At 35.3% G+C, this 25,128-nt stretch overlaps 2 protein-coding genes across 2 annotated transcripts in view; both read right to left on the bottom strand.

Annotated features, from left to right (window-relative positions):
* The window catches only part of LOC121410074 (low-density lipoprotein receptor-related protein 1B-like), a 146,051-nt gene that overhangs the window by 82,914 nt on the left and 38,009 nt on the right, over positions 1-25,128 (bottom strand). The window contains exons 12-16 of the mRNA XM_041601932.1: positions 4,908-5,061; positions 2,459-2,605; positions 1,748-1,865; positions 1,001-1,151; positions 111-239 (exon numbers count right to left, since the gene is read on the bottom strand). Coding sequence (XP_041457866.1) covers positions 111-239; positions 1,001-1,151; positions 1,748-1,865; positions 2,459-2,605; positions 4,908-5,061 — 699 coding nt within the window. The remainder of the gene's footprint in view (positions 1-110; positions 240-1,000; positions 1,152-1,747; positions 1,866-2,458; positions 2,606-4,907; positions 5,062-25,128) is intronic.
* Positions 12,118-16,377, bottom strand: LOC121410075. Its single transcript, XM_041601933.1, has 3 exons — positions 15,965-16,377; positions 15,273-15,389; positions 12,118-14,502 (listed from the first exon to the last, which is right to left on the bottom strand). The coding sequence occupies exons 1-3, from the start codon at positions 16,238-16,240 to the stop codon at positions 12,244-12,246; spliced, it is 2,652 nt and encodes an 883-aa protein (XP_041457867.1). The 5' UTR covers positions 16,241-16,377; the 3' UTR covers positions 12,118-12,243.

Genomic DNA, 25,128 nt, shown 5'->3' with positions numbered 1-25,128 from the left:
AACACATACCGTATATCTCATTAAGATTTTGTAGGGATAACCAAGCTTTAAAAACATTGGATCTTTCTGTTGTTACTTTAGAAGGTACTGAAGGTGGCCACAGAGATTACCTGACACACACGCTTTGCCATCATCAGCTAAGTAGAATCCCAGAGTACAATTACACACGAATCCTATGTGACTAGAGGTTGAACTGAGACACAGTTGGTCACATCCACCGTTCTGGAAACGACAGGGATCTGATTGAAAATAAATGATTCGAAATAAACAATAATTATGTAAAGTGTATAGTAGTACATGACATCTTCTTTAATCGAATAACATGGATATGTAGGCATCTATTTAACGTTTATTATATTGATTGTTCTTTATTATTGTAATTATTACGATTATTTCCAACAAAGGCTGAAATCTTTAAAGCGATGAATTATTCCTGGATTGTATAATTCCAAACTGTATCCATTCTTGAATGACACACATGTAGGCAGTGACTTTGTTCAAATAACATTTTGAGTTCGGTTACTTTTGTTTAAAGAATCCCAACTTTCTGAGAGAAGTGCTTTCTTTAACAAGCATAGCATATTCAGTGCTCTGTGCTGATAAAACAATTACCATCAACATTATAAAGACGTTTCAATCTATGCCTATTAAAAAGGGTTTTAGAGTAACAGACGAATCGGAGACAATATGTATCTTCACTGATTTATTTCATGCAGTCAATATCTAATATTTGCACGACAGTGGCAGGATATTTGTTAGGGGCATTGGAAGATGATGTCATTTTATCTGAAATGAATAACATTGGTAATATAGTGTTACATCATCCAGACCTCTCTATTTGTTAACCTTCTTTCTTCTCTTTTCCTTTTCTTAATATTTCTCTTCACCCCCCCCCCCCCCCTTTTTAGCTTGGTTTTCAAAGGAAACCATCGGTTGCCCTCCCCAAAACGACGCCCTTAAGATTTCATTAATGAACTAAATGTTTGTAAAACTGACTTACGATGCATAACCTTCTGACGAGTATCTGCATAAGATGTAATGCCATACACTTGCTCTCCTCGATTGTGATATTCTAAGTTGATTTGACCACTGTGTCGGTTCGCTGCGTAGATACCATTGTTTCTTCCTAGCTCTGTCCATAAGATATAGTCCTAAGTATAGTACGAAAACGATTCTTTTTAATAATTACAAAAAAAATATTCTGAATGTCCCAGCCTATCCTGATTCTCCTCCCTCACTACCACCTCTTCTCCCCCCTCTCTCCCTCCCTCACTCTATCTCTCTCTCTCTTTCTCTATCACTTTCATTATATCTTTCTATATATGTGTTTAATACACACAAACGCGCACACAGAGTTGGACCTTTTTGTTTCAAATTATGCACACCCACTCATCACACAAAAAAGTTCACCCACTCGCCACTACCTACACACATCCTCACGTGTTTAAAAAAAATGTATCAACGGAGCATTACTGAATATTCTCGAATAACTTAGTATTCATGATACCTTTTACAGAAGATGGCAGTTAAATGAATTCACAGAAGAAAAGTGATTGTTGTTTAATGTATAAACATTAATGATAAATAAACCAGCTTACTCATCAACCTCAGTGATAAAGATATAATTTGATGGCTGATCATAAAGTATGACAATTGGTATTTGTAGAAAGGCTACCCATTTTTAGGGAAGACGTAATTAAACTCTCAAACAATTTAAAGCGTCACAAATCTGTTTTACTTCTTCTACCTTGTAAAGTGCGACGTCGAAAAAAATGGCCCCATTTTTCCTCAGGAGCTGTCTCTTATTGTTGCCGAAATAATCCGCCTTATTTATTGTTCGAGTTGACAGATCAGTGTAGTACAGCCTGTAATGTAAATGTAAAAGTACATTTGCCCTTTTACACTCCTTTTGGAAGAAAAGGGTCCAATCAAGATTTTTGCCAGCATAGGCATCGATGAAATTATTCACATCAGCATCTGACCTTTCCCAATACTTGGAATAAGTGATGTTTGCACCTGTTGTCTTCAACATCTTTTAATTCGGTCATGATTGGCACAAACGGTACAGTTATTGTAGGTCCTATCAATGGAAAGCAGATGAGTTTCTCTTTCACTTCCATGATACAAATATTCATCAACTCACTTTGTGAGTGACAAAATCAAATAGAATTCGAATACCAGCCCCCTAGATTTGAATCACTCGTTATTCTGAAACGCACTGCACTTTACAGTTTGTTGATTACGAAATTACTACTAAAGATCTAGAACAAGGTCGAACATGCATTTCACATAAATTTAGCAAAAAGAATATTGTGATTTATCCGATCGAAACCTTTCGAAAAAATCAGTCAGTATGACCGTTGATATTGACTTGGGTTTATCAGCATTCTTAAACAATTTATGTAATAACCCAACCAAATAGTGATAGTCTTTGGGGATAAATCTTGTGTGATTATACCTTTCTTCTTTAGTGTCAACAGCTAATCCTGTAGGTATAAAGAATGGTACACCATATGGCGCAGACATGATGACAACTCGTTCAGTACCATCCAATGAAGCACGTTCGATCTGAGTAGGGGGACCAAATTCACTCCAAAACATGTACCTATAACGACATCAACAAAATCATTGACGTCTTGAATGACTTTGTTGAGTGAATACTTAAATATTAAGCCTACATAGACATTCTATTCGACATTCTATTCGACGAAATTCTGACCTATTGTCCATTGGTTATGACTCGACCGAGCTTGGTAATTCAGCATTCCTAGCATGTTACAACGTGCCAAAATCAGAAGAATAAAACTTATATTTTGGTTCGTTGAATAAGGATCCATTGGTGGAAGTTGATAGCATTTCATCGGCTGGACAAAATCTTAATGAATATAACATGCAATGTTCCTTTCCTCTTTATTATTTTTATCAAAGTTACTAGTACATGTAGAAGAAGGAGTAGTAGTAGTAGTAGTAGTAGTAGTAGTAGTAGTAGTAGTAGAAGCAGCAGTAGTAGTAGAATAGGAAGTCATAGTAGCAGTAGAAGTAGTACATGTAAGGTATGAGCAGTAGTATATCCTTTTCATTTCTTACTCCTTTTAGAAACACGTTTTCATAGAATCCATTATCACTACTTATACTATTTCGTATGTACTTCTGCACGCCCTTTTAAATAAGTAGGAACACTTCTTTTAAAACTTATATTTCCTTCTCCAAATAATTGATGTACTGAAATCTGAGTATGGTTACAAATTAATTATGTCGATAAATGACGCATCAGTTTCTGAATTGAACCATGATCATTGTGATCATATTAATATGGCTTGTTGATTCAGTTCATTTTTATTATCTTTTTGTAAGTTTGAAAGAGAGAGTGAAAATGCGATATTCAAACATCGGTGTAAACAACCCAGAGGGAAAAACCAGTTCCACTGGACCAGTTAGACCAGTATAATTTTAACTGGTAACTCTGGAAAATGGAACATCGGTTTACTGGTCTAACTGGTCATACTGGTCCAGTTAAAATTTTACTGGTCCAGTTAAAAATTAAACTGGTCTTGAAATACTGGAATTTTATACTGGTCTTGAAATACTGGAATTTTATACTGGTCTTGTTTCTGGTCTCACTGGTCGTCATACTGGTCTCACTGGTCGTCATACTGGTCTAACTGGTCCTCAAACTGGTCGAACTGGTCCTCGTACTGGTTTTACTGGATCAGTTTATTACAAGCATTTGGTTTGTTATATACCATGGCCAGTGAAATGTGATGGAAAAGATGGTTAGTAAATTAATCTTTCTGCTGTTATTTTGAATGTGATGTATAAAATTACACATTTTCATTGTGAATTAGTTCACACAATTAGTTTGAAGGTTTTCAAACAATGAGTGCTATTGCAAATATATTCCATTATAAATCCTGATTTTTCTTTAAAAAACAGGAAATATGCAAATGAGGTAAACCACGTGATCAGCATCATCAGAATTACTGGTATTACTGGTCTTGACCAGTTTAATTTCAAACGTTGAATTACTTTAGACCAGTTGACTATATATCAGAGGAATACATCTTGCTTTGATCTTAATCATTAGAGGAAATAATTATTTTAATTATAATATCAATAATTGATAATTATGATAATATTAATAATAATAATTACAATATCAACAATAATAACAGTAATAAGAATGATTACAAGAATGATAATAATAATAATTGTGATAATCATAAGAGCAATGATGATAACAATGATAACGATAATAACTTTCTCTGAATTGTAAGATTCATTTTTCATAATTTGTTATTGATCTGACTTTAATGTCATTATTTATTGGACCAGTAACCAGAATGCAATTGTTTGAATTAGTCTCCAGTTCATTTTTACTGGTCCAGTTAAAAATCAACTGGTCCAGTAAACATATACTGGAAACCAGTAAAAATCTACTGGAAACCGTTTTATTGGACCAGTAACACCAGTTTAATGAAAAACAATTTAACTGGTATTACCAATTGCTTCAACTGGAATGCAATTGTTGGAACTGGTCTCCAGTTGATTTTTACTGGTCCAGTTAAGAAATCAACTGGCCCAGTAAAAATATACTGGAAACCAGTATAATTATACTGGAAACCAGTAAAAAAAAAATTACTGGTCTAACTGGTTTTTCCTTCTGGGAATGTCAGTGACTCAAACCTGGCAAGTTCTTGTAATCCATACTTACAAATGGTGTCAAATATCAGAAATTGATACATCAATAACAATAGAATAGTACGAAAACTATACTACTCAGAGTGGTATTCATTTGACCAACCAATGTGGATAATTTCTTTCAAAAGTACAACTTTAACAAGGTCACCCTAATATATTCGAATATTCTGCTACCATGATTACCATCCTAATTAAAACCCTGAACTTACTTTCTTTCTGGATCTATTGCAATGCTCCTTGGTTTTATGACATTGTCCTTGATAAGAGTGGTCCGGTATGACCCGTCGTACTTTGACACTTCGATGGTACCTCTTGCATGGTCTGTCCAATATAGATGCTTGGTCAACCAGTCTACGGCTAAACCTGGTGTTATTATGATGAATAAAAATTTAATGAGATCGAACGTATGCGTATTTTAATTCTAACTCCCATAATCACCATGGCGACTACTTTAAACATTTTTTTGTCGGATAATAAAGCAATTTTAGTGCAAATATCAGCAATCAATGTTAGGAATGAATCAAAACCAATACTGGACGCTACAATACACCCAGGTTACCATTAACACGTGACAGATTTAGAACATTACATTAACGTCTATGATACGTTGGTATATTCATTTTATTTCGACTGAAAAATATAAACAGTAATGCAAGTTGAAGGGGGGGTCAACGTTATAACAATTTTAAAAAATCTAATAGAGTCTCAAAAGTTTATTGGGTCTATGAAAGCCCCCTCCCTCCCCGTGACTCTATATGAGAGGATGCGTAGTACTTTTCAAATCTAAATTTGACTTTTTCACCATTTTGATCTTCGTTTTTATCAATAATCCCTACATTCTTTGAACAGATAGACATACGTTTTCCTCTTTTCAGGGGCCGCGGAACGGTTTTCAAAGTGTGGGGGGCTGACTCTGTAAGAAATCACAATCATATGGGGGGTTTTAAGTTATTGTGCACGGTTTGGAGCCCCTGCTTATTTCATTTCTCTTTAATTCAATGTTAATGTTCAAATCTGTATTGCTTGCACGTTATCACTTTTTATTCAGGGACGCAGAGAGTACTACGGTACATTTTGGCCAATTACCAAAATTTGCCGTATCTATGTTAAGACACAGTGACACAAAATATATTTGTATATATAGGTATGTGTGTGTGTGTGTGTGTTTATGTATGGGTGTATATGTATGTGTATGTGTGTATGCATATGTACATGTGCATATATGTCACAAGCATGCTTATCACTCCCTTTTATTATTTACTATTTATAAGCAGACATAAGTTGTTTCTCTTTTTTTTTGACGAAATACTATTTGGTTTTTGTTTATCTGCTTATTCCTCGCATTGTATATTTGTTTTGTATCATTTTGTACTTCTTGTTTTGAACAAAATATTAGCAATTGCCAGTGACGTTCTGATAAATTCAATTCAATTCATTCAATTCACATCTGATAAACCCATTTGGTTTACCGCTAATTTTTGTCTTATCACCGATTTAAGGTCGTTCCACAGTTTATGTTTGTGCGCAATATGATCTGCGCATATTTTACACTCTCCGCACTGACGTCACAATGGATCAACAGGTGATTAACTATCTGTAGGCATGAGCTGAATTTTCTCATTATCTGCACTTTAACTGCAGCTTCGATGCGTTATTTTATGATGCAAAAAATCTGGAATTATTCCATGGAACATTATTTAATATACCTCTACAATTTCTGCAGCGCTGCATAGTAAGACGAACACGAGTCTTTTTAATTTTTCTGTACATAAATACAAAGCATTTGGCGCATTGTTTGTGTTTTAAAAAGCACATTTGCTCTAATAGAATTGCTGATAGTTTGAAAACAAGCACATGAACCGATATTTTTTAATGTTTGCACCTTTTAGGTAAACCTTCCTCTACAACTTGGCAAAGTTTGGTGAAAATTGCATGGATTTTGAATAAAGTGCAGCTTTATTGTACTTTTCTAGTTTATTATTGAAATTTCATATTTTTTGGAGTGGGTTTTTTCTTATCTTCTACGCCATTTTTAAGAACTGACAGTGCTGTTAAAATTAAAAGAACAAAAAATAGCACGATAAATGGATTCTCCATCTTTACGATACAATTATTAACTCTCTTGCGAAATTTGATGAAATTTTCATGGATTTTTACTGAGTAATAGAGAATTTAATTTCATTGTTGTGAGGTCTAAAAATGCCGAATTCTTTTGAAAGCGCAATTCTTAAGAACATCAAATTTGGTGTACTTTGAAGGCTCTATAGCAAAAATCGAGCACATGGACCTAAGTTATTTTTGCAATTATGTCTTGCAAGACAAGAAGTGAAGTGTATATCATTGATTAGTTTTGCTGTTTACCATCATTCTTCAGGAAAAAATCAAACCATTTCTAAATTTCTTTAAAAAAAAAGACCTTTAAATCGGATTCATCAATATAAGATGAACTACTATTCAGTCACAGAATGGATTTGCAGTAGGCCCAATAATCCATACATGTGCATTATTATCATTATCAAAGCAATAATTAGCGGATCATTGGCCCTAAGCCCAGCCTTCTCCATTGGACCGTCGCGTTGGTCCAATAGAGAAGGCGGAGCTTAGGGCCATCCCCCAAAATAGTTTATGATTAAGAATAAAAAAAGGAAAGGGAGAATAGTGGAATATAACAGACAAGGGGTCAAGAAGTGTTATTTTCTAAAAATTACATTACTATTTATTTCAAAATTAGATTTTCATTTAAAAAATATCAAAATCTTTCTCTTTCACTTTGCTCTTTAATGGAAAATACTGCGCTCCCGAAAAAGCCAGGCTCGCACTATGCGATCCGATGCGACACGATTTTTTTTTTCAAGAAATAGCATTTTGCATTAAATATGGAGGTTCCAAGGAGTAAAATTACTTTGTTTAAAGTTTCGCATGATGAATACTCAAATCATATTTTTTACTTTGCGGCAGTCCTGTGGTCTAAGTAAATTCCAAATAGGCTTCAAGTCGCAGCCGACGATGACGTCATTACAATTTGGAATTGAATTGTGTTTATTCATTCATGGATGCTAAAAAAGAACTGAATTTCGATTTCGAATTTCGATTTCAGTAGTCCTACCACTATTATGAAATCTGATCAGTAAGATTGTTTAGTTCGAATGTTCATATCAAGTGTTCCCTTACAAAAATAAACCATGGTATTACCATGGTACTCATGGTTTTACCATGGTATTACCACAGTTACCATGGTATTACCATGGTAGTCTTGGTACTACCATGGTACTACCATGGTAATACTATGGTTATTATAATATTACCATGGTAAGCATGGCCTTAATTGTTGGTACCATGGTAATACCATAGATAGCATGGCAAGATACCATGGTATTTATGGTAATACCATGGTTTCTACGGTAATACCATGGCATTATCAAAGATACCATTGTATTTCACCAGGGTATCTCTGGTAATACCATGGTATCTATGGTAATACCATGGCATTACCATAGATACCATTGTATTTCACCTGGGTATCTCTGGTAATACCATGGTATCTACGGTAATACCATGGCATTATCATAGATACCATTGTATTTCACCAGGGTATCTCTGGTAATACCATGGCATTACCATAGATACCATTGTATTTCACCTGGGTATCTCTGGTAATACCATGGTATTACCAGAGATGCCCTGATAAAATACAATGGTATCTATGGTAGTACCATGGAAATTGTAGTTTACTATGATTCTTCTATGATACTCCCATTATGATACCAGTTTGTGTGGTTCTACCCATGGCCAAATGGAGCAGGTGGGGCAGTTCCCCCACCCCACCCCCAAATAATAATAAAAAATTGAAAATTTATCTTTGCATATTGAAAATTCACAAAAAACACTGAAATTGTGCTCGAAATCCTTCAAATTCACTAAAAATTAATTAAAATTACCACTCTCTTGTAGCTCAGTCACTTTGCTCCAGTGATTTAGAATGTCATCAAAAATTGTTCTGCATCTTGCCCCCACCCCCCCCCAAAAAATGCATACAGCTTTTGTTTTACCTTAGTATTAGCATGATATACCATTTTCTGCATTCTATCATGGTATTGATGCTGTTATTGCAACATCACACTTTGGGAATGCATGCATTTGTCACAATCACACTATAACAGTTACATCCATGCTTTCTTCTCATCCATGGTGCTTTAGTTTAACCCTTATCATTTCATTATGGAGGGGGGGGGGGTGGCAATATGCCCCTACCCCCCACTAAGATCTTGGCGTGGATCACACACTGGTGACGAAAATTGGCATGCAAGTCACAATGAAAACTTCAATTAGATTTTTAGAAACTCTTTTGGGGATTCTGATTAAATGTAGGGAAAAAAAAAATATGCTATTAAATTTTATCTATATATTTTTCTAAATTTTTGTATGTATTTCTTTGTTTCTTTGTTGTTTTTTTGGGGGGAGGGGTTGGATGGAAACCCTCTGCAACACTATTTCAATAATTACCAACATGAAATTACTTAATTCCAATCAATGAAAGTCAAAATAATGATCCATTTATGAATTTTTACTAGACACAGCAGTTCCATTGGTTTTGTACAAGAAATCCTGTTTTTGAGTAATTTTGGGTCTGATAATCACTTACATATTGTTGCGTAACTTTATAACTGCGTACCCAGGTATCGAGAATTTTGTCTGAAAAGCCTCAAAATGTTGAGGGGAGCCATTATGCCCCCCCCCCCCCCTACCCTGCAAGTCAGATTTCAGCTTTTTGAGGTGTAACTGGAATCGCTACAAGTTTCCAAAGAAAGATTGCTTACAATGAGCAGTAATGGAAAATTATTTTTTATTAGCAATATACATGCATATCCATAGACACGACCACCTACAATGTACACGTGGACACATAAGTACATAAACATCCATGATGTGGAAGATCTGTTCTAAATAAACTGGACAATGAAGATATAATAGTTTCACAACATAATATGTTGTACCTGCTGTGTTCAAGTTTTTTAATGGAAAATTTTCAGCACTGCACCATAAAACATCAATGCTATTTTTTTTAAAGGAAGAGCAGGGCAATAACAAAATTCCTTCATTCCTTTTAGACTGAAAAAAATATACCAGGATAATGGTATTCAATTTTTGCCACCATGAAGGCTCAACTGACATTGAATTCATTAAAAAAAATTGAATAAATAAATTGCACCTACATGAGGTTTGAGGTTAATTTCATATTCAATTTTACAATAATATTCCCACAAGGAAAATAGCATCTGATAGAATTCTTGCTAAATTCAAATTGCCCATAACACCTGTAAACTCCTCACTGTAAAAAATAATCCCTTTGTGATCAATTAAATTCCTGTAGTACATGTAAAGTGGTATCCTTGGAATATGCAAGCATGCAATAACAATTATTCCATTGAACTATCCAAAACAAAAAGTATAAAAAATACTTTTCTTTTTTAAAATTAACTTTCTAAGTAAATATCTATTTTCATGCATACATGTAGTTCTACTCTTCTACTTTAATCCTTATCCAACTAGGGGGAGGGGATCAAATTAACCCCCCTCAATATTTTTCGTAATCATTCTGCCGCGCCAAGCACCGGGTTTCTTCTACAAAGCCTACCACAACTTTTGAGACCAAATTTGCCGTGCCTGGGTACATAGTTCCAGAGTTACGCAATATTATGTAAGTGCACGTCAGACAGAAAATTGCTCAAAAACATGGTTTTGTGTAAGTCAATACAAATTGTGGTTTCTGCCAATTGTAATAAATGTATGATTATTTTTACTTTTATTTCTTAAAACAAATTAATTTCATGCTGATTATGATTGCATAAGTGTCCCCAATAATTTTCATCCAAAAATACAATGAAAAACAAAAGGTAAAAAAAAAACAAAGAAATACATGAGAAATTCATAAAACAATAAAATACATACAAAATTAGTCCTGAAATTGCAATTTTTTTGTTGAAAATTGTTAGAAATGTCTAAAGAGACATTGTCACCAAAAGTTGGCTTTCTACAGGCTATTTTATTTGAATTATACGCCCAAATATAATTTTATGCATTAATTTGCATAATTATTAAAAATAATTTAAAAATCATATTTTTGAAAATTCAACGCAACAGTCCTGTAGTTTACACCCAGCTCTAAACGCATGCAAATTTTTTTGGCAATCCCACGATCCACAGCCGAGATCTGAATGGGGGTCAAATTGACCCCCCCCACCCCAGTAGAAACCTGGTCTGAAATAGCCCAGTTAAAATAGGTTTACAGAGACAAATTGCAGTGCTTTGATCACAGGGGAACATGTAATAGTATGCACATTATGATTACCTGTGAAAAATGTTGAGGGTAAGCCCCTCTCCCGAGCATTTTACATTTTAAATAATTTCTCCAAAGTGGGAAGGTTTCAGAGTAAGCAATTTTAGGACAGTGATGGATCATATACAAGTAGTCTGTCACAATACATTTAATTGCAAAGAATTTAATTTCCACCACTTACCAACTTACAATGTAGGCATTAATTAACTTAATGCAATTCAATCACTGAAAATTCTGAAGCATAAAGTAAACTTGTAATAACAAACTGCTTAAGAATGAAAGAATTTCGTCATTACGTGCACATCAACATGCTGTTAGATCTGCATGTAGGCTGCAAAACTAAATAAAAGCTTCTGACATTTGGGACCCGGGAAATAACTAACAAAATTTTCTTCTGTCATTGTTCTTCATAATAAAAGTTCAAGGTAGGGAAAAAATTTACAGGGAATAGTCAAGCTGGGGATTTCACCTCCAAAATACTAAAAAGAGCCCCAATAAAATTTCCACAGACACAATGTTAATTATAGCAAAATTGCAGGGGTCTTGTGCTCATGAAGAAGCCCCCAAAATTTAAAATTTCCCTGGTGCAAGGTATAAGTATGTATTCAATGAATACACATATAAGCCTGCTAAGGCGTGGTAGAAAATACATGTGTAACACAGAACAATCTGATTGGCAAACAAGTAAAAAAAAATTTCCAAGGTCTTGATTGGTTCGGCCTGAAAAACAGAAAATTTATGTCTGTTTATACTTTATAGAGTGCTTCATTTATATCAATTTTCATCATTTCACCTCATCATCCAACATAATTTTTTCTGCAACAGCCAGTCATCCAGATGGCATGCAGTATATCAACTACACGGAAATGACTATCTCTATCTTGTGAAAATCTATGAGTCAAGCATGACTTTGTTGCATCCTGGCATAAAAAAAGATGGAATAGTATTAAGTTTTAATCTACAAATTATCAAAGATGATTCATAGCATATCTTTAAAAATTTGGGATGGAAATATAATTGATATGATTTATGTTGCAAAATACTGAAGAATTCAAGACATGTCCAAACTAGCTGAGTACATTATGGTCTCTAACCAATGCCCATTATTTGATGCATGATACTGTACATGATGCATGATACTCTGTGGAGTATCAGAGGATTCAACTTACAAAGACATGTGTGTCATTCCATATGTACTGTTACTGTAATTAATCACCTTCAATTAAATTTGGTAATGATATTACATACTCTGTTCCCCCTATTTTAACATACATGTTTTTACCTGTGATATCCTTGTAAGAATATGCCTCACAATGTCCCTTTGACACTTTGTTGACAAAGTAAAGTGTACATCCAAGTTCATCACCTTGCTTCAATATCAGCTTTCCCTCTGATGCTAGAGTTTCAACTAATATAATTATGTGTTCTTCACATTGACATTGCACATCACTTTGACAGTCATGGTTTTTAAAGGTTACAAGGTACAATATTTCACAAATTTTTTTCCCTAAAGAAATAATTGAGTTGTTTCTTCTGAATTTACTTGAATAAGCTTTGGAAGTATATAGAGAATATCTGTACACAAACTTCTCAAAACATCTAACAGAGTCAACTATCATTTCAACTCCAAGATACTCCTGGATTGCACGTTTGAATCGTTCTGAAAGATTAAGCACTCTTCCTCTTCCAATACAAGTGATGTTATGACCTTCATCTAAAAATGTTCTTGCATATTTGACACAGTGATTACCCGTCAACATTCTTGTAACATACAACATAGCTTCAGGAGAGTTTATGAATTGCAAATTTCTAGATAAGTCCTGGATGTGACAGAGAGACTTAAAAATCTGTTGTGGCAGATATCTTGTGCCAGCAAATAATGTCTTCATATATCCATTGTAAGACTCAAAGGCAAAAGCCGATGTACCCCACAATGGCCCCCAGTTTCTAACACTATCAGTAAGGTGAAGCAGTAAATGGTTATTGAATGTTGCCTCTCTTTTACCATATAGGGCCTCTGTAAACAAAACAAACTTCCTCAAATAAAACTCACTCTGTTCAAGTCTATTTTGGGTAATCCTTGCTTGGTTAAGATTATAGATTGCACACACAAGTAAAGACCAATGTGCTAGGTAAGTCACTGGAAGGATGCCACTCAGTATAACTGGAGATAAGAATAAAAATGTTCGCCACTCACTAGCCTTCCAGAATTTCAAATCCTTGAGATGTCTTGGCAGTCTAGAAACCTCTTTAGTCACTTTAGCATTTCTCAATCTCTTGTCAATCTCTTGTTTTAAGCGGCCAATGTACCACTCTTTTTGTCTATTAGCGGGATCGATCCACATAGTCATAAATCTTTTCACTGTACCTAAACACACTGCATGCATATAGTCTGCTATAAAACCTGATACAATGTTGAAATACGTCAATAAGGAGACAATGCTAACCCCCTTTACCCCTTCAATCACTCTCCCTGATTCTTGGGCTAATAGACTAGTGTGTTTGGTCTCTTGATCTTTTCTCTTTGGAGGTGGTGGATCCATATATGGGTATCTCACAGCTCCATCGGTATACTCTCCTCTCTGCTTACAGAAGCCACAACCAAAAAATCCATTAAACTGTGTTGTGTTTTGCAGCAGTGGTCTAGCAACAGAATCTGTTGTGCATACAAGTGAAAACACCTTGGATATCTTTTCATCTTGTCCCATCTTCCATGAGAGACCTTCGATGGACAGCTTCTGACACTCATCTATGAAGGGCTTCAGGAAAACTGACATCTCTGGTTTAGACTCGCCAAACCAAAGTGCCGTCAACATGATATTCTTTCGTCTCATCTTTATCGGCAGTTCATTGATCATCACCAGAACAGGCCAGATGGAAGTTTGAGAAGATTTAAAAATCGGTACCCCATCTGAGTTCCAAAGCAGAGAGAAATTTTCAGGGTTAGCGAGTAAGCCATCCTTCTTCATCTCTCTATACTTGACACCATCTGTTATATCAGTTAGATCATCTTCATCTGAAGCATCAATCTTCAGATCCCTGTTGAGGATAGTGTCTCCAACTTCAGTATACTGCAATAAATGATGTAATTGCTGTGCTAGAGGAAGGACAATAAAAAATTGCCCCCCTTTGATGCTCTCCTCCCTACTGAATTCTGCACCACATTCATTGCAGATGAACTGTATATCATCACCACATCCAATGTACATTTTACATTTGCAGTAAAAATGAAATTGACACAGTCCCTTGTAATCTGTAAGTGTACCGTGGAACAGATACTTTGAAGATGGCAAAGTGTTTGGACAGTGCAGATTGATTAATTCAATCAAATCCTGAAGTGCCACTCCAGATAAGTGGTGCTTGACAGCATAACTCAAAACCATCAATAGTGAATCAATTTTTTTCATGTCACTTCCTTCACTTGAGATTTGCTGATCCCCACCTAGAAAATTCAATCCATGGATATGCTGTTTGGAAAAGAAAGAGAGAAAAAAGTAGAGAAAATGGTGAAGAGCAGTACTTAAAGAAATTATCACACACACATTTTAACAGGAAATCAAGGATTTTTTTATAACACCCAATTTGATTTTGTAACATTAGATCTCATATCTAGAGTTGTAAACCTAATAATCAAGATATGAAATTTACATCCTAAATAGATATATCTTGCTTTGGGTAAGAGTGCACTTTCAAAAAAAGGGGGGGGGGAGATTTTGCAAGGTTAAATTGAATAATCGATGGTATAAGCAAGTAAAATAGAAATATTTTCTTGTGGGAAAAACACTGTCTTGAGGAAAAACATACATTGTCTTGCTGGAGTTGCCGCACCATCGAAAAGTTTGTCAATGAAAACTAGATCTCACATTTTCAATCAAAATATATTGATGACCTTCTATATGGCTATGTTTCTTTCATTTGAAAATACCTTATATGTTCAAAATTGATGAAAAGTCAGAACTTCTGCATATAGGAGGACCTCAGTTCTTCCCTATTGTGAGTGTTCATTTTCTTGCAATCAAGTTCTTTCATCATCCAAAAGGTGGAAGTGTATCAGAATTAATCAAGGTAATATAAAATACACATGAAGAGGAAGGTCAAAGAGTCAAAAAGGACAATTTCCCCTAGCTCCCCACACACACCTGACAAAAAATTTAAAATAGTATCATTACGTAAATAAGTTGAAAACAACTGTCCGAAACCTAAATACTATAATGCAAAGCCTAAAAAAGTTTGTTACCTCTTCTGGGTTACCAGGTGGAACTTCTTCATCTGCATCTTCATTTGAATTCACATCAGATTCAGCATCCTCCCCATGTTGTGGTTCGGCTACATTTTGTACCAGGAGAGCCTCTTCCTACATTTATCATTGAGAAAAAAGAAATCAAATTTTACGCAAATCTGGTTAAGGGCTTTAGCTTTAAGGCCATGAAGAATATGTCGATGGAAGGGAAGTAAAAAGCAAAAAAAAAAAACAGGAAACAAACAAGAAAAGTATGAATTCCTTAGTGAGCTGGATTGAGAATTCTGGTGCAAGATCCATGACCATGGGCATGGGAACCTCTTACCTCTTCAAAGGCAAAGCCCAAAGTGATAGGATGGGGGGTCGGGTGCCCGGACACTTATCTTTTTGAAGCCTTCTTTTTTGTCTGTGGATTACACTAAAAATATGAATCCATTACTTGTAATCATTTTCTATTTTGTTCTATATAATATTTCCTTACATTTTGTACTAAAAATTGATGAAACTTCTCTGGTATATTTTTCCAAATGACATTCTAAAATTGATCGTCCGGACACACAACCCGTCCGGATACACAACAACTGGGTATATAATTAATGACAAGTTTTAAATGTAATAAATTTGGGGATGAAAATCACCAAATGGCAGTCACATGAAGGCTGCATCATTCATGCAATGACATTACTTACCCGCATCATGAGATGTTCTTCGTCCATGACCGTCATGTCATCAACCTCTTGCTCCCCATCCGCATCGCCAGTGCCCTCAGCCTCGGTGCCAGCGTTACGGTTGGGGGGCTGCATGGCCACCGGCTGACGTAGATCATGATTCTGGTCAACATCAGGCTCCATGAATTCCAGGTGATTTCTCCGACGACGCATTGTAGTGTACGGCATATTCGTTTCTCCATCGTCCAGGTATCGTTTGTAGAATCTGGGTCGATTGTTTGGTTCCCTTTGTGCCATATTCGTGATAAAATCATAGGCATATAGATCATATCAGTGCGGCCACTGAACTAGAAAGAAAAAATACGCGTCATGCACGGATCTCCACGTCTTCTTTCTGTACTGACCCCCCCCCCCCCCATTACGTACCTCTATGCCTATCAATGATACACACCGGGCCGGCGGCGAATTTTTTTTCAGCACTCGGCATAGCAAATACTCCATGTGCGCATGTGCGTGGACTTGTTGCTTGGCGGTCTTTGCCATAGAAAATGTACGCATATGTACACTATGAATGTACTACTTCAACACGATAGCTTAGTAGTCTTCAAGAGCAGACTCTGATTGAACAGTTCAACAAAATTGTGTCGGGAGAGCCCCAGCTTTTTGTCTATGTAGTTTTATGATCGCGATTCACCAGACCTTTTTTTAAAAGTGTTGCATTATGTACGCACTCACGGCCACGGAACTTTTCGTTTTGCGCTTCCCTGGAATAGTAGCGTGAGTTAAGTTTTTAATGACTCTAAATACATAATTCATCACTTGAAAACGATACCCCTTTTCTTGAGTTTTAGCGATTTTGATACCGTATTCACGTGATGAACGTAACCCCAAACAACCCTTTTTACGTGATTTTTTGGTCGCGCCTAGTACCCCCCCCCCCCCCACCAATATGCCCAGTCCTCCGTCTTTTCAATTTCTAAGAGAGTGAAAGTTGGTTGGAGTGATGTTTTCCGAAAAAAAAATAAAGTGAATGACATGCATGTTGGAGTGCTGTGAAGTGCATTGATTGAATCAGTCATTGGGTTTTCCGAACAAATAACTACTAGTACGGTACGTCCAGATCTAGACTAACGCATGTCCGTTCGTTCTTCTTCGCGCCAATTTCGTGCTTGATGTATACCGAACCCGTATGCAGATTCAAAATTTTCTACGCTCCGGAACCATCTATATGTCAGGTCTTGCTGACGCTCTTGAAATCCACATACCAGTAATATTCTAAGCTTTATTTCATATTTCGTGAATTAGTCAATTAGTGAATCCCTTGGATCACGCAGTTCTCCAAGACTGGAGGAAATCAACAAAAGAAGAAGATAATGAAGTACGGAGTCTTTGAATTCGAAGTTGACCGTAGCGTTGAGGTGGCCGAGATTTCATGGATCGTATGGAGAGAAGATGAGGCGCCGATCACCAACCCACTGGAGCTGATCGATAAGACGGTTACCGTGAAATGGCCAGGTTCAGGCGGATCATCCAACAGTAAAACGAAGTCAAAATCGTACAGAGCCAAAGTGGTTGCAGTAGGGGGTGAGTTTAGCACATATCATTATCATTCATCATGTTCATACCAAATCACATTTCAATAGATAGAGCTAGATCTAAATCTATAGTCTACTACTATAGACTCTAGGCCTAAGTAAGTGGCTAAGATCACTGTTTTTCATCAAAATTTGCGATTGTTAAAAACATTTGTCCAAGTTCCAAACCATGTGTTTTTGTTTCAAAGACATCAAATTCAATTAGAAGCATGTACCGGTACCGGTACAAGCATTAAAATAAAAATATTGCTGTTGCCAATTCGAGGAACAAAAACGAGATCAATTTAGCCCTAAATTATTGCTCTCCTGAATGGGTTAAAAAGCAAAATCAACAAAATAAATAGGACATTTTATAAGGCAGACGGTCCATTTGAAATCCTGCAGCTATTTAGTTACCCCCTCCCACAAAAATAAATAGCTCTAAATAAATTAATTTAATTTCTTAAATTCTTAACCACAATTTGCTGTTTTCGCGTGTGGACAAATCTGTTCAGACTAGTATGAAGAAAGATAATTTTTAGAATTCCTTGGTCATTTATGCCAGGAATCCATCCCTTTTTTTATGTTAAAAAGGTAGAAAATGTTGATATCACAGCACTGATGTCAGAATTTTTTTTTGTTATAATTAATAATAATAATAATAATGTTGCATTTTACAGATTTGTAGAGCGCAGAAGCAATTCAACAATGAGTAGATCTATAGATCTATATTCTACTGCGCTTAGTTTTAGGGCTTCTGATTGACCTGTTATTTTTTTCAAAAATATGCTTGCTTTAAATGTATTAACCGATGGCAATTTCCTGATTTCTAAGGGTAGGTTATTCCAGTTTTATTTGCTGACATCAATGTTCGCATGTCAATAACACCTACAAATTCAAATGATATTTGTCCAGTTTTGTGAATCTGCATTTAATTTTGTACTTCGTAGTTTCCCTTCCTCCGCGATAAGGCGCTATATGGCGCTATACCGAGATCAGAGGAGTACTGGAGTTCGGTGATGTTGCCATGCTTTGGAGAGGCAGGATTCTTCTAGTTGATGCTAATTACATATATTTCACATTCTATTTTGATTGATCACAGATGACAAGGTCAGGTTGTGTGAAAAACGTAACAAACACATCAAGGGTCAGTCTGTAGAGACGGACACAGAATTAGGGAGAGGGATGAGAAAAACCAAAAGAAGATCACGCGACTCATCCCCTGATCTCAGTGACCAGTCAGACTCAGATTCAGATGTACCCATGCCCCTGCAGCCTCCTCCTAAAAAGGTTTGAATGCTTTCTTAATTACTATGCTCCATTGAATATTTATGTTCTACAATTGTTTTTTTTTCTTTTGAATTTGATTTTTAAAATTGGTTTGGTATAAACCAGGGAAGCTGAGTGTAATGGGCATACGCATACTACACCTCACTGCTTGTATAGTAATCTGCCCCATCAACTTTATAATGAAAGCACATAAACAAAATATACATAAAATTAACATTTTATGTTAAAGGGACATCTTTATGTGAAGGACTTCTGTTGGCTACTCTGGTGACATTAACACTGTGATGTACATGTATAAATCTAAATAGCAGATTTTTTTTTTAAAGAAATCTTTAAGCACACCTTCAATGCATGATATGTACATGTACATTATAGGCTGTTGCCCTGTCTAGCTCCCATCCATACTGGGTAATTTTCGTAATAAACCCTGTTTATATGTTGACAAAGGGCTACCTAATAACACTGCATTTTAATTTTTTTTTTTTTAGGTCTTCTAGATTTATTGTTTGAATTTCTTTTTCTTAGTTACATGCATAATGCCAGCAAATTCAGAAACTATTCATTCCCATTGTTTCCCTCCTACTAGACAAAGAAAGTGACGGTGACAGACTGTAACAAGGTTGCTAGTCAGTTACGGAGGCAGATGAGCAAGGTAATGGTTGTTAATTGTTATTAATATGTCTAAATTAGTCAAAATTCATCAGTTAATAACTAAATGCACTGTACTAAAACTTACAAATTATTAAAACCTAAACAGGCTAATTTTTATGTCTTGGATTGTAAGGTCATGCTCTGTTAATTTGTCTTAAGTTTTCTGAAATTTTCCAAAACTTAAGTTTTTCTAACCTTTTCATTGAGAAAAGACAGTAACATAGACCATATATCTGACTTTAAAAAATTTGTGTATTTAGCAATTATAGTTTGAAGAAAATAAAAAAACATCACAAGCTCTTATGAATGTTACCATCTGTAAGTACATGTATGTTAGTCTACATTTACCTTTAAAAAATTTGCAGTTTCCTTTATCCGCCATTTCAGTTGTATCTAACAAGGGTAAATTATGTAAATTGTCCTTATTTTCTGTGCTCTATTTACTTGTGATTCCAACTTTTACCACTTAGTTTAAATTTTTGAGAACTAACATGTACAATGTTACTGCTGCCGATTAATGTGTTCGCATTTCATGCAGTACAATTTGCGTAAAAACTGCTCCTTGGTGTTATGCCCTAGCTCTTCCCACTTTGATTTTCATGTTTTTTTTTTCTTTCTTTTTTTTCTTTTAGATTGGTACTGTTATAAGTGATTCATCTGACAATGAGACTGCATTAGATTTAGACCAGGTTCGACAGTTAGAAAAGAAAAACCGTGAATTACAGTCTCTTTTGGAGTCTGAGAGGAGAGAAAAGGATGCTCTAAAGAACACCCTTCTCTTGCTGCAAGGTCAGTTGCATTATACTTCATGTAAGGTTTTAATTTTCCATTTTTGTGTGCAGTCCATTGCTGATCTTCAAAGTGCTAAACATTAAATGTTTGGTTGAGTAGGTATTTTTTATATAAGGCTAAAAAAAGAAGAGAAGTTGCATGGGCCCAATGTGACTGATGACCCTAAAAAAATCGCAAGTCTTTATGGATTTATATTCGCTATTGCTACATGTACATTTCTATATTAAGCATTTCATTCAGAATTGTGCTCATTCTCATCCAGATTTTACATTTTCACCTTCCCTATTCCTGAATTTTTCCTGTATTAACTTGAGCCATTGAGGTAGTGAGCAGTAGTACATTGTGTGTAAAATCAAGGTACTATATTATAAACAGGAAGCAACTCCCCCCCCCCCCCCCCCCCGCTGCCCCTGATCTACAGACCCTAGTTATAAGGCACCTGTTCAACAATACCAAAACTTTTGTATTGTCTACATGTGAAATGTTGCTTTAACGAGTAGGCTTGGTAGATGAGTAATGAATGTATAACACATTCATTCCAAATTAATTTGGTAAAATTGTATGGAATATACAGAATGCATGCAAGTTAATTTAACTTTTATTATGGCTCATTTTCACAATTCTTATCCACTTAAGAAACCTTTGTTATTCATTTTTCCTTCATTTTATGTATTAACCATATAATGACTGTATCTCTTGAAAGGTCCCTGCAATCCAAATGAATGAAGACTATATTCTCGATACAATTTTTTGCCAAACATTACACAATTTTAGCCAAAACTATTTTCTTTGTGCTTCAGCTTTAAACGTGGAGCTGACCAAGTTTAAATATATTCTTTCAAATATTATTTAAAAATCTACAAAACATATTTGCATATTTAAATAGCAAAATATGAGTTGCATTCAGAAGTGTTGTTGAATATGAATCGACTTGAATTTTGATTGCAAGGGACCTTTAAATAGCTACATGTTTCTTGCAAGTTCAAAATAGAATTCAACTGGGTACATGTATTTCTCGGAGTGAAAATTCAATGTTTTAAAAAAGCTAGGTGTTTGACAAACATGTAGTGAGTGTATTTAGCAATATTACCAGGATGTGTGTAGCAATATTATGCATCTTACCAGAATATTTTTTTTTTTTTAAATGTTAGCCCTCAAAGAAGGTACTTATACTGCTGAAGTGGTTATCAAGTCAACTTGTCACAATTGGCAAATCTACTGCTGTGTTACTTTATGTTTTATGTATGCCAAGGTATTCTTTTGTCCTGTTTTTTATTTCAGACAAGATACCTTTATTCGTGCAAACATTTACCAAATTTGAAGAACGGTTTGCTACAAGTGCAAAGGTAAGATGACTATACATCGGGTACTTTTATATGCATTGAATTCAGGACAATTTAACTATTCATTTATTGTGGGTTCTTTTATTTAGTCACTCAAAGCTCCTTGCGAGTTCTATTTTGATTTGTTACTGCATCAAATGCACTTGCTGCAGCTCCTCAGTAATTCCTGAATTTCAAAATATTCTGGGATTATATTTTTTTATTTTCTACTAAGTTTTAGGCAAATTAACACTGGATAATCAGAGTGCAGTGTGAAAATTTATGTTTCTATTGCAAGGGCTAATTAGAAGTCCACCGATTGTGATCAGAGATTTTAATGCACTACGACCTGTGGGCAGAAGTATTATTTGATGATGGCTATTTTTCATTTACGGTGGCTTTTTAAAGAGTTTTGGGGGCTAATCGCCCTTAGCCCCGGCTTACTTTTTTCTCTGGTAGAGTACACTGAATAACATCTACTTTTTCATCCCACTGATTCAGTTTGTTAATTTGGTTTTTGTTTCAGTGCATTGCATCACTCAAAGCTCCTTGCAATTTCTTAAATTTGTATAACTGTTGATTGCAGCCAGTTACCTCTGGCAACTGGCTGCAGTCTAACAATATTTTCATTTGTTGTTCTTATCCACCAAAGATGTTCCACCAAACTTAATGAATAATAAAATATGAAAATTTGTCCTTTGTTTCATTTTCTTTTCCCTTTCCTACAGATGAATAAAACTGAAACATACATGTATAGAATGTTTGTTAAATTTGTTTCAATTTTGTCCTGGCAGAACATAAGTCCTAGTGTGCAGCAACAGCCAGATCATAATCATCATATGCAAGAAGAGGCTTGTGATCTAGAGAAAGATTCGGACTGTATGGTGAGTATAGAAGATTTTGTTCTTGATTTACACATTGTCATAAAGGCTTGTGATCAAAGGAATGGGCTGGAATCAGTTTTCATATGAAACAAACCTGTAATTCTCCCATATGCACAAACTACATGTACAGAAGCAGGCAATTGCATATCATTACAAATATTGGCCATTTGAATTTGAAAATCTTACAAATACCCAGATATGTTGTAATACATGTAGTTTCAATGGATATTAAAGCAATATTGCATACATGTACATGTTATGCAAGTTGACTTTTTTTTCCAAAAAAATCTGTTAGGAGCAGATGTATTGAAAGAATTTTTATTGATAAAAATGGAATATAAAACTGATTTCAGTGAATATTTGGGTGTTGCTGATAATTTTAGAAGTCTCAGGGTAATTCCAACAGATATGACCCTGACGGAATGAAGGCTTGAAATCTACCATGGTTATTTTTTAATTACCATGATACCATTCGTGGTTCATGCCCAAACTTCATAACTTAATGTTTTCCTCACCTATGAAGTTTAAGAACACTGCCTTTAAATACTGAATTTTGAGTTTGTTACAATAAAAATTATGATTAATGTTAGGTGTACACTATTTGTGTAATTACACCTCACAACTCATATTAAGGAAAGGAAGAAACAAAGAAAATATAGGGGGAAAAAGACCACATTTTATCTAACAACTTTTCCTTTATTATTATGTATAGGTTGAACTCTCACCCAAGGTGAGGTTATCGAAGAAATCTTTAGTAGCTTGCAATCACAGGGACTTCGCAAAATTGACTAATGACCTCCTGGTCGCTTTGTTTGGGAGGGAGGACCTCCACAAGTTCTCCCTCACCGGTGCTCCAAACTCCCAGGGTGGAAAGAAGGCAGCCCTGGACAAGGATAAAGTTGATGCTTTAGTCTGTAAGTGACAAGAATTCCTTTTCTCATATACATTATTTTAGAAGCTGATTAATTTTTAATGCAGTTTGTAAATAGGTTATTCGTCAAAGATGGGCAAATTTTTGGCTGTGTAAATGTTAACCAACTAAGCAGAGACATAAAACTCAAGATGATGTGATCTTAAGTGGGTAATAAATTATTTCTCTCCCCCCCCTCCCCTTGAAAGCCTGATTATTTTTAATGGTATATCCCTATCCTAATTTTGTTTTCACTGTTACAATGGATCTTGAAATAAATGTATGTACATATATATATATATATATATATATATATATATACATATAAGTATATATATATGCAATAATCTGAAATAATTTGACTGCACTTTCATTTCAAGGCATCTCTTTTGTGTGCCTAAATATATACACTATGTATAAGGGAAAAAATACATTCAAGAACATTTATAGGAGCAAGGCACACAGTTTCAGTGATTGACAGACATTGATCTGAATTACTGTCTCATGCCCTTTTTACACAGGATTTTCTTAACCCCGGACTATCGCTAACCCCGTACTATCCTTAACCCCGTACTATTTTTTTTCCTTTTCACACATGCCAAATTGTTATTGCTAACCCCGGATAAGGAATGCTTGCTTTTTACACACGAAACTCGCTAACCCCGGACTAGTGGTTTTTGTCGATCATTCGTAGTACAAGTGCTTCACTCGCAATTTCCTTAACCCCGTACTATTTAAGCTTAGCCCACTTTCGTTTTACACATGCGATCTTAACCCCGTACTATTGCTCTTAGCACCGCAATTGGTGGGATAACTCTGCTTTTTTGCAGGGCCAAATAATCCCGTACTATAGGTGGGGTTAGCCCACTTTGCAAAAACGCTGTGTAAAACGTAAGTGGGCTAAGCTTAACCCCGTACTATAGGTGGGGCTAAATTGCCATTTAGCCCCACCAATAGTACGGGGTTAAGGAAATTTTAGCCTGTCTAAAAAGGGTAAAAGAGAAAAAAAGAAACTGTTACATAGAACTTGCACTAGCTGGAAGTAGGTGTTGGTGATTTTTTCAAACTATAGATTACTGATTTTTAAAATTCATAGACATTTTCATTCTGATAGTGTAAACATAAGGTTAGCATAGAAATTATTCTTTTTAGGGGCTACTTATGTTTTTACATAGGGGCTATCACTGAATATCTTGGGGCTATTTTTCTTATTTTAGGAGCTACTTTTTGTGCAGTTATGTGTGCACGATCCTACAGGAATTGTAGCCTCACAATAACGCCTAAAAATACAGAACAACATTTACAACAATGTTTGGATTTCTGGTAACATGAATAAAGCATGCATATTGTGCAACAATAGTTGAGTGAAAGAAGGGCAAGCTGTGACTTAGCTGTCATCGCCATAATGTAAAATAACTTCTTAAGTGGATGTGTATGTATAATGTAACTTGAAATATTGTTGGTGATTTATATTGGGTGACTCTGAAATAAAAAAGTCACACCAAGGCATTAGTTTTAGGGGAAATGTAGGAGCAATTTCAGCTGTCATTAGGCAGAATTGTCCATCACCCCCATGTATTTCCTATGCTGCGTAAGGTAATGAATAGTGTCTGCTGTAATTCAGTTATTTAAAAAAATGGGTATCTTACCTCCAAATCCGGTTGATTTTGGTATAACCTGTATTCCAGTTGTGAGACACATTTTTCAACCAATATGTGTGAATTTGCATGAATTACGCACTACAGTGTTCATATCTTCCATT

The sequence above is a fragment of the Lytechinus variegatus genome, chromosome 3 (genome assembly GCF_018143015.1).
Source record: "Lytechinus variegatus isolate NC3 chromosome 3, Lvar_3.0, whole genome shotgun sequence".
Taxonomy (NCBI): Eukaryota; Metazoa; Echinodermata; class Echinoidea; order Temnopleuroida; family Toxopneustidae; genus Lytechinus; species Lytechinus variegatus.
The sequence above is the reverse complement of the archived record's forward strand: the minus strand, read 5'-3'. Positions and strand labels throughout refer to the sequence as shown.

Excerpts from the sequence above, each read along its gene's own strand:
- LOC121410075 (XM_041601933.1), bottom strand. The coding sequence starts at position 16,240 with ATGGCACAAAGGGAACCAAACAATCGACCCAGATTCTACAAACGATAC. Across the intron at positions 15,390-15,964 it reads AAGAACATCTCATGATGCGG|GAAGAGGCTCTCCTGGTACA; the intron begins GTAAGTAATGTC and ends TGATAAATGTAG. Across the intron at positions 14,503-15,272 it reads CACCTGGTAACCCAGAAGAG|CATATCCATGGATTGAATTT; the intron begins GTAACAAACTTT and ends TTTTCCAAACAG.